This window comes from Camellia sinensis, chromosome 7 (genome assembly GCF_055761805.1).
Source record: "Camellia sinensis isolate YWXY chromosome 7, ASM5576180v1, whole genome shotgun sequence".
Taxonomy (NCBI): Eukaryota; Viridiplantae; Streptophyta; class Magnoliopsida; order Ericales; family Theaceae; genus Camellia; species Camellia sinensis.
In genome coordinates, this window is record NC_138967.1 from 56406701 (window position 1) to 56417543 (window position 10843).

Consider the following 10843-nt stretch of genomic DNA (forward strand, 5'->3'; position numbering starts at 1 on the left):
ATCCTGATTAAATTATTTTATATAAAGATATATATATATATATATATTTTAAATTATAGAAACATTTGAACAAAATTATTTACAATTAAAAAATTAAAATAGTGGCCTATAATTTGAACCATAAGATTGGCTTTATAGTTGGCTGGATTAAGAAGAGTTTACCCAAATATTAGATTGGTCTAACTTGATCTTAACTGCATCCTCACCATAAGGTAACACAAATAATTCTACACGTATATATACTATATAAATTATTGAAGATTGAAATAAGATTATATGGTTGAAAAATCAAATTATTTTTTACAACTCGTATTTATTCATTCAAATTTTCTAAAATTTTCGCATTGAACTATTAAAATTATTTTTATAAAAAATTATCTCAAACTAATTTTTTAATTTATATGCATTTATATTATTTAAGAAAAAAAATTACATTAGCAATGTATAAAAAATTTAGAGGGCCAATTACATTTTTCTAATCATCTTTCTTGGTAAAATCGTTAAAAGTTGTCATAAGCATTGCATTTTGATATTTAAGTTGTTTAGTAGAATATTTTCATTTTAAGTTACGTCTTGCAAAATGAAGCTTTTTAAGATTAATATTTAGCCTTAATATGTCAATTTAATTTTTAAGGATTTTCTTTTTAATCATTACTCTCGCTTTTCTAATTTATACATATGTGTTTATGTGTATGTATGATTTATTCAGAAAATTAAAATCCTACTATTATCCAGTGACTTGGATGTTCCTCTTGTTCTCTTCACTTGGCTTTTGTGTAGTAAGGGACATTGATTTAATGTAGAGGATTGCAATGTCATTTATAGTGCATTCTATTACATGTAATTTAAACACCGTGTAGCTGGCGAGTATCATCATGATTCTTGTAGAATGTAGATGAAGGTGAAGATGATTGTTACAATTTTTTAAGAACAATAATGGTAAGCCCTGTTTTTCTCAATCTTATTCTGAAGCTCTTCCTTTCTGACTCCTGTAACCTTGTCAACTACTCTCCCTTTCTTTATTAATATGAATGTCGGCATTGCCTGCACCCCATATTCTTGAGACACATCCTGCAATTCATTCGTTCATACCTATTAGCAGCACTTCATTTTTCAGAGAGAGAGAGAGAGAGAGAGAGAGAGAGAGAGAGGCAATTTAAAGAGAAATACCATTAACTCATCCACATCTATCTTGATGAACTCAACTTCTGTGTATTTAGCAGCAAACTCATCAATGGCTGGTTCCATGAAGCGACAAGGCACACACCATGAGGCAGTGAAGTAAATAACCATCTTCATTTCAAAACAAAACCCCCCAAAAATAAAGAGATTAGCAGACCCAAAAACAAGATTTGATTGTAAATTTCAGATGAAAAAAAAAAGAGAAGTTGAATGGGTGGTTAATTACCAGTTTGGAAGTTGCTTTGGAGGCTTCAAAATGGGCTTTCCATTTTGATGGGGAATGGAATGCAAGAACTTGAGAAGTTCTCATTGATGAAGTCTGCATCGACACCAATGACGACGTCGACGACGATCTTCTAACATGCTGCATTGTAGAAGGAAATTGAAACTTTGAACGAAGCTCTCTCTTGTTGTTGTCACTGAATTTGATCTTTTGACAGAAGGTTTTTGGCTTGGAGTTTGATAGTTGGTGGGAAAGCTCTTTATATAGAATTGATGATAGTGGAGAGTAGAGAAGTTTTAAATGTGAACTGTTTTTAAAATATGAAGTGGAGCACAGGATTCTTGTCATTGACATTGGTCCTTTTATTTTTTAACGGTTGAAGTTTAATTTGGAGTGTCTCTCCAAATTTATATTAAAACAAAATGATATAAACAAAAGTGACAAGGTGCTCTTCTATAAAGGTTTACACACCTAAATGTTAAGTTACGTGTGTTTTTGCATTAAAAAATTATGGAAGTGTTTTTAAGAGAGTTGTTATTGATTTTGCTATTGAAGTGCCTTCCAATTGACAACACGACTATACAGGTACTAATCTTCATTTTTATCGTTTTCAATCTCAGAAATCACAAGTTTTATCGAATATCTATTGTTCTCAAACCTTGTATGATCATTAAAGGTATTTATTTTTTAGACTGACCAAATATCAACCTTGCAACTGGAACTCCCTACGAGAATGGTGTTTTCCGCATGAAATTGATATTGTCTCATGACTTCCCGCATTCCCCTCCCAAAGGTTTGTTGAGGCTTATGAGTTAAGAGAATTTATTTCACCAAAGGTTGTGACATTTGTCTTTCCTTTGGCCTGTAAGTAGTTTAAATTGATTGAGGTGTGAACTTAAAGAAAAATTATATATTATATGTTGCAGGACTGCCATTGGCTTCAACTACAACATTCACCAAAGGGGAAAATGGGCAGGATCAGCCAGCCTCGGCCTTGAATTCAACAACCGAGACCGGAGTTAGCAGTGACTCAGTGGCGGCACCACCACCAACAGGATCAGCAATATCCTCTACATGTTTATATTTTTCCCTTTCGAAAGACTTATTGTTTGTTTTGAATGCTTGGATTTGGGCTGCCCTATAATCTCCAAAAGCGAAAGTTCTCATTGTAGGCCTTTTTAAATAAATGGAAAATAATGGTGAATTTTAGATTTTATTTTATTATTTTATTTTTTTTTAGGATTTGGGTGAATTTTATAATTTAAATATGCTTTTATGAACATGTACAGTTTAATTATTCTTTGTAAAATATTGAATTTGATGGTTTGATCAATTTTTATTTTTATTTTCTGTTATGATATTTTTGTGAATGGAATGTAAATAATCAGTTCTTAAAGAGTGAGAGACGGTACCACCGTCGGAAAAAATAGAAAATTTTAATATTTTTATTAATTTTGTTATAGGTTTTATTTTTTGAGACGACATTATACTGTCACAAAAAATAGAAATTTTATTATTTAAAATAAAAATTTTATTATTTTTTAATATTTTTTGCAACGGCATTACACTGTCGCAAAAAATAGAAAATTTCATATTTTTTATACTTTCTGCGACGGCACCACACCGTCGCAAAAAATAGTGTTTTTTTTAAAAAAAAAAGACTATTAGTGACGGTATTTTTTGCCGTCTCAAATAACATTTTTAGCGACGGTAAAATAGGGTCGTCGCAAAAAAGTCAAGAAATTTCAAATTATTAGCGACTGCACGGTGCCGTCGCAAAAAGGTAAAAAATGCCGTCGCAAAACATTAGCGACAGCACTTACCGTCGCAAAAACTCTTTTGCAACCCCTGCAGTTGCGACCCCCTCTTGCCGTCGCAAAAAGTCATTTTGCCGTCGCAAAAAGTATTAGCGACGGCATTAGGAGTATTAGCGACGGTATTTTACCGTCGCAAAAAGTCAATTTTTTTGTAGTGAAACTGGAAAAATAAAATAAAATTATAAAATCATAAATTAGAGAGAATTTACCCATGTTGGAAATATTCAATTCCAGTATATGCACATGTAGTGGTTATTGTAATCCATTTCTTAGATCTATTTATCCCCCCCCCCCCAAAAAAAAAAAAATCCATTTCTTATATCCATTGGATAAGAACTTAACAGTCTAATAACTTTGTTGATTCATGTCTGAACATTTGAATAAAAATAATAAGGCAGACAGTATATGTGCATAGGTCATACCTCTCTAGGATGTATGATAGTTTTGTTCTTCTTCACAAATGGTGAGCATGTCTCTTATTGAACTGAAAAAATAAGCAATGCAACAATAAGCAAAACTACAGGTGAATAGTTTGTGAACATAATAACTAACAATTTCTTAATTTTTTTTAAAAAAAAAAAAAAAAATAGAAAATTGGCCTCAGTACTTATGGAATCAATTCCAGGTACCACCAAATTAAAAAGTATTCAGATTTTTCCCCATTGATGTCTGTGAACAAAGTGGTGAATTTTCTAATGCAGATCAACTTTGTTCTAAATGTGGACTCAATTCATCAAAAAATCCCCAAAAATTAAAAATTAAAATAAAAGAAGAACTTAATCTCTTGCGGACCAAAATTTTCAAGGAGCACATTGCAAATTTTGTTCCAAAAATTACAAAAAGCCTTTATAGCACCATTACTCTGCATCTTACATATAGGTCCTGTTTGATAAAGTTGTGGGAAAGTACTTATAACTTATGCCTTAACAGCTTATAGTTTATAATTATGAACATAAGCTGATTTCTGACTTATAAATTAAGCTTCTCCTGTCACACTCAAAGGATAAGCTGATTTCTGACTTACAAAAAGGTATAAGCTGCATTGTTAAGCTAAACCAAGCACGTCAAAATAACTTAAATTAAGCTAAAAAAAAATTGTACCAAATAGGACCATAATGCGCTCGTGTATATATGTACAGACAAAGAAAAATAAAATTAGATACATATAAAAACATACAAACCAAATAGAGAGAGAGAGAAAGAGAATGAGAGAGATTACCAGCAAGTGGATTTTGGGACCTCCGAACTAAAGAGGCCTCGAACTGAAGAATCTCGGGAGCAGCCTTCTCGGTCCGCCATGCCCACTTCAAGAGCTCCGCATTGGTAGTTGAAATCAGCGACTCATAGTTGAATTTTGGGATCTGTTGATTTTGTTCGATCAACAAGAAAATAAATTAGAGTAGTACTCCAATTATACTGAATCAATACCTCTAATTCAGCGAAACCCTATCGTTCATGAACCAGAAAAGTATATATGTGAGGTGATGTATGGTCGGTAGATATAGAGATTGAGAGAGCGAGAGATGGAGAGAGACATTTATGTCGGCGTTCTTCAGACTATGATCAGTGAGAGAGAAAGAGAGCGAGCAATGTCCAGATTTGGCTAGGGCAAATATAAATCAAAGAAAATAGGAGAAATAAATGGGGCAAATATAATATTTTTTGCCACGGCTAAACAGACGGTGGCAAAAAAAATAGACAAAAGTCAATTTTCTAGTAGTCTTTGCTGTTTTTTTCTTCCATAAATCATCTTTTTCCAGTACTCATCTTCAACGTTTGTTATGAAAGATGCATTATGATCTGGACCATACCTCTCAACTGCATAACTTGCTGGTGGAGGCAACAATTTCTCAAGAATTTCCTTGTTTACAACTTCGAATGAAATCACCACTTCAATTTGTCTGTTCTCCATTATGGTCTTGCACTGCATCCAAAAACGCACTTCGATGATTAGCTATCCTCAGTTTCAGATTGTCTAGCTGTTTGGGCTTCACACTTTTCAAGACACTCCTGTCTTGTGTTCCAGTCACTGCAAACAAAATTTTTTTTTTTATCACAATCTTCTGAACGAGTGAAATCCATATGAACCCGGAGAAACACTTGTTCAACAAATCCTTATGAATTTGTAGACACACGCATGTAGAGAGTATCAGATGACAACTTTTAACCTTCACCATAGAAAGGAAAAAGACTAGACTCTCATCACTCACTCACTGTTTTTTGATTGGTCCAAATTTTATTTTATTTTATTTTATTTTTTTTTTTAGGCTTGGTCTCATGCCTCCCCACGTGGAGGTAAGGGTGCTGGGGTCACCCCTCACTGGGGTCCTAGCACTGCTGCCATAAAAAACTCAATTTTTGTTTTGTTCTTTTTCTTTTGGACCATCCGATCATATACTCTTAACTCGCAAAAATTGAGAAAAAATAAGGACTCAATTATATACATATATATATATATATATCAAATCCTAAATGTTGATCAAAAAAACTCAACTCAAATCCATTTGCAATCGATCTCACTCTCATACCATGTTAAAACTATAAGAGAATTCAGTTCTGATTAGAAACTCCCAATAGATTTACAGATGCTGTCAAGCAGGGTGGACATTAACAATAATAAAACATAACTCACTCATATGTTGAATATGGACTTCTTAATTGCTATGCTAAGATTATCTTATTGTGTTTTAGATCATAAATTTAGATAAAGACTAGCGTAAAAACCCGTGCTATACACGAGCAAGTAATAAAATATGATAAACAATACTAAACATGTTAAAAATTAACTAAATGCTATGATAGTAATTTAGATGGGTATTTAAATAATAGATTTAAGTAATTTTACTATGTTTATATAGATATGCAGGACTAATTAATTTTTTTGAAATACACTCAATAGAATAAACTTAATTGAAAAAGGAAGAGTAAAAGTGAAAGTCCATAAATATAAGATAAAGATAAAAAAAAAAATGTTTAAATTTGAAGATGAATATAGAAAGAGAAAATTAGATAAATCTTCAAAAAAGGAATAAGCTCAATTGAAAATCAAGAGTGAGACTAGATGCTATAAATATAAGATAAAGATTAAAAAAAAAATCAAGTTTAAATTTGAGGATGAACTATAAGAATATAAAAAGGGAAAATTAAGTAAATTATAGAAAAATGAGATGGAGAGAAATTCAGTAAATATCAAATGAAAATTGAAAAAAAAGAAATCAAGTTGAAATTTAAAAATTCAAAAATAAAATAAGATAAATTTGAAAAAAAAAATCTAATATAACTCTAATACTAGAAGCACATAACATGGTAGTAGTTTAAAAATTGGATATGAGTGAAATGTTAACTATAATTTTTTAAAATTTGTAAAAACAAATCTCAAAAATAAGAACTGAAATGTAGTAAGTTAAAAATTAGATAAGAGTTAAACGGCAACTATAATTTTTAAAAATTTAAATTTTGTGTAGTTAAAAAATAAGCATTTATGATATCTTATTATAAAAATTTTAACTCTATTTTGTGTCTACTACTAATAATTTTTAACAGTTTTTTGTATTCTAAAGCTACTTAATTAAAAACAAATTCGAGGGATCACCTTTTTATTTCTTAATTATATTTTTTTGTCAATAACCTATAAATTTTAACAGTTTTTGTATTTTGAAGCTACTAAATAAAAAAAATAAAAAAATAGCATCACTTTTCTTTTCAAAATTTTAGTTAGTTTCATTTTAATTTTGTTTTGTGTCAATAACCTATAAATTTTAGTAATTTTTGTATTCTGAAGCTACTAAATAAAAAATAAAACATCACTTTTTAAAAAAAAAATTTAGTTAGTTTTATTTTTATTTTGTGTTAAGAATCGGTAAAGTGATCTTTGTAGTGCTATGCATGAGTATAAATAAATAATCAAAGAATAGTTTTAAAATTAAATAATAATATAAAATTTATTAGTAAAAATTACTTATAATCAATTAAATTTTATTCGTTTTTATCAGAGTTATACATAAATGACTTGTATATTTATGCCAACGTAACCTTCACCTAATTATTAAAAATTGTTTTGGTCTATACCCTAACTTATGAATCATTTGACCTATTTATTTATTAAATTGGTAAATAAATATCTATAAGTATTTTTTATTTTTTAAATAAGAAATATGAACATATTTTATGCATATCTATTAAATAATTTGAACTTATGTAAAAAATTATATATTTATGTTAGCACTATGAAATAAATTGTCACATATATTCATATATTAAAAAATTATTTAAGACAGAGCCGTCCTAATTATGTCATACTTTAGCTTCAATATTAGTAAAAATATTTGATAATAATAAATTTAAAAATTATATATAAATTATATAATAATTTATCGATTCGTGACCTGTATGAGCTAATTTGGGGGGTTATAATATCGGATTAAATATTCAATGTGCCAATTTTTGGGTCTCGTTTTAATGATCCAAAACGTTCACATTTTATGATTTGTTGAGTTCATCATCCTTGCAAAAAATCAAGTCGATCAGATAACAGAAATCATGTATTTGGATCAATTTTGTGTGAACTATTTATTTTTTCACTGTCTATTTTTTTTTCCATACAAAACTAATACAAACATATGGTTATCGTTATCTGATTAACTTGATTTTTTACAAGGATGATGTACTCCACGAATTCTAAAATATAAATGGTTCATATTATCAAAATGGGGCCTAAAAGTGAGCCCACAAGGCCCAACAACACCTCCCCAATCCAATGGAGGATTGGAGAAAAGCCCAAACCATGTTAAAGAATCAATAATATTTAATTTTAAGTTAAGGAATTAATTATTTTCCATATGTGTATAAATGATGTATGAAAATCATGCATTAATGCAATCTTAGGGAAGCAATTTTGAAAATAAATTTGGTATTGTAAACATAAATTAAGGAAGTAATTTGAAATGGTAATTACGGTGGCATAATATAAGGGTTTAATAAAACTCTATGAATTTAATTATGAATTAATTAAAATGCAACACATAATGACACTTAGTATTTTTATTATTAAAGAAATTTTAAAAAAAAGGAGTCGAGAGTTTGAACCTTAAAGAAAACCCTATTAACATTTACTGTGTATGGAAATAATGAGATTTGATATATACGTTAAATAGTAGTGGCCATGGTGAAAAAAAAAAAAATGTTATGAAATTTTAATTATATAAATTATTTTATGTTTTATGGTGAAGAATTTGAAATAGTTTAATAGAAAATATTTTGCGACCAAATATTTTTGAGTGTGTGATTTATTAATTTTTTTTAATTGAAAAACTCTTTTTTGAGTGTGTGATTTATTAATTATTATTTTTTAATTGGAAAATTCCTTCCTCGTTTGATAGTAAGGAAGGAATGATTTTAGGAATAAAAAATACATTCTTTGTTTAAAAAGGAAGTGTTAGTATGTGATTTATTAAATTTTTTTTTAAATTGAAAAATAAGAAAATTAGATTAGGCACATAGAGTTCTATTAGTTTTTCTCACTAAAAATCCCTTTTTGCTTATATAATATAGAGAAAATTAGTGAAAAATCCAATTTGGAGAGTGTTTAAGGTAATAGGTTCAGTGTATTTTTTTAATTGGTGGGTGAGCGGTGTCTTTACTTGTTTTGAAGGATATTTTGTTTCTAATTTTATCCCGTAATTTATCTGTAGACTTTTTTTTGACTATTTGTTCAAAATTTTATCTATCTGTTCAAATTATTTTCTATCTGTTCAATTTTTTTATCTATCTATTCTATTTTTTCTGTGTAAATTTTTTATCTGTCCAAATTTTCTTCTGAGCCTCACATCTGACTTTGAACCTCACATCTTCATCCTTGTTACCCTGCAACATCACAGCATCACATACACAATTACTTTATATTGTATTATATTATATATATAACACCATTCAAAACCATCATAGATCATATTTTATAAAAAAAATATTTACAGGTTATTTTTTTCTAATTAAAAATTAGATAATAGAAGAGCCATTTTTAATCTTAGTAATTACAGAAGAACCAATCAAATTTAATACTTACAGGAGGATGTGATGTGGTGACTGTTTGACCATTGGGAAAATCTAATAAGACCATTTAGCAAGTCTAGTGTAGGAGAGAGATCTCATCAGCACTAACCTTTGTTCACACCTCAACCCCCATAATCCAAACCAAACACAGATCTCTCTCTCTCTCTCTCTCTCTCTCTCTCTCATTTGTGTGCCGATGCCGTATATATTATATATATAGAGGGATATTTTAGTATTTTATCTAAACTTGTATTTTTAGACAAGGTCCAAATAAAATTAAAATTTGAATTTAAGAATAGAATACCCCATAAAATATAGATTTGTGACAGAAAATAAAAGGATGAGAAAATGTATTTTCTTACATTTTCATGTTATTTTTTTTCCTTCATAAATTTTATCCAAATCTAACATTCAAACACAACCTTATCACACCAGGATGCAAGCACAAGATTGATCATCCAAGATCAAGGCCACTCAAAGATTTCAGAACTGTTTCAAAAACATTAAAAAAGAAAGTAAGAAATTAAAGCCTGATTTTAGGCATGAGTACTTTGAATGTTTTATTTATTTTTTATTTGTACACATTAGTTATGGCGGTATTATTATTTTCAGTTTTTGCCTAGTAGCCAAATGTCATGGAGTTCGTTATAAATATGGCATTGTGTAGAACATTAATATTTTGAAATAAGTTCATTAAAATTTGGTGTTGAGGGTTTTATTGTGATTATGGAAATACAAAATTATGAATCATTCAATAAATAAAATTTACTTATTTATTTATTTCATCCTTTTATAGGCAAATAGGGAAGATTATGTAAGAAAGGAAATGTTGCAATGTGCATTTGCATATCGTAATAAAAATTACCATTTTTATGGCGAAAGTTACTATTTTTGTATTGAAAGTTATGAATAGTGAAATTATGGTGTACATTCTTTAAAGTTATGAATAATCATTGTTATGCTTTTTGTAGTAAAAGTTATACTTTTTTATGAGTTCATCTCAATGAAATTAAAGCCTAAGGCTTGCACAAAAATCATTATATCAAATAAACAAAAGGCAGCTCTTGGCTCCAAGTCTTCCCAAGCTATGTCCTTAGTGGATGCATATCATTAGCACCTTAAAGTTGTTTTTCACATAGGGTGAGTTAAAATCCAGTAGGGATATTGTAACACAATATATGAATATTAACAAAGTCATAAGGTGGATGGACATGCATGCTAATTGTCAAAAATTTTACATTTCCATGTCAAAACAATGCAATGCTAGATTATATATCAATTCATGAAAATAACCTTTTATATTAGAAAATATAGCAGTATATACAAAACACTGGAAATCTCTAGGTACGTGTCTGCCAATAGGCTATACATGCACTACCAAAGCCATTTTATTGGTACTAATCGAAAGGACCAACACCTAACTGCATGGGTTTCTAGACTTTCACCACGGACACACAGGCTAACATAATAACCAGAACCACACCCCTTAACCAGATTCACCAAGGTATTCACCTCTTTTTCTCAAGGATCCATTTGAAAATCCCTATTTTACAATTGAAAATGAAACCCTAGG

The 10843-nt window shown here is 29.3% G+C and overlaps 1 protein-coding gene and 1 long non-coding RNA gene across 2 annotated transcripts; one reads left to right on the forward strand and one right to left on the reverse strand.

Annotated features, from left to right (window-relative positions):
* Positions 1-798: 798 nt before the first annotated feature.
* On the reverse strand, positions 799-1669 carry LOC114304635 (thioredoxin H-type). The gene is made up of 3 exons (XM_028249778.2): positions 1409-1669; positions 1171-1293; positions 799-1071 (listed from the first exon to the last, which is right to left on the reverse strand). The coding sequence occupies exons 1-3, from the start codon at positions 1550-1552 to the stop codon at positions 925-927; spliced, it is 414 nt and encodes a 137-aa protein (XP_028105579.1). The 5' UTR covers positions 1553-1669; the 3' UTR covers positions 799-924.
* Positions 1670-2117: 448 nt separating this feature from the next.
* On the forward strand, positions 2118-2760 carry LOC145794663 (uncharacterized). Its single transcript, XR_014334596.1, has 2 exons — positions 2118-2198; positions 2332-2760. It is a non-coding gene; the product is annotated as an uncharacterized LOC145794663 (long non-coding RNA).
* The last annotated feature ends 8083 nt before the right edge of the window (positions 2761-10843 follow it).

Bases quoted from the DNA above. Each gene is read 5' to 3' on its own strand.
- LOC114304635 (XM_028249778.2), bottom strand. From the start codon at position 1,552: ATGCAGCATGTTAGAAGATCGTCGTCGACGTCGTCATTGGTGTCGATG. The intron at 1,294-1,408 runs GTAATTAACCAC...TTTGAAATGAAG, and splicing joins CCAAAGCAACTTCCAAACTG to ATGGTTATTTACTTCACTGC. The intron at 1,072-1,170 runs GTATTTCTCTTT...AATGAATTGCAG, and splicing joins TAGATGTGGATGAGTTAATG to GATGTGTCTCAAGAATATGG.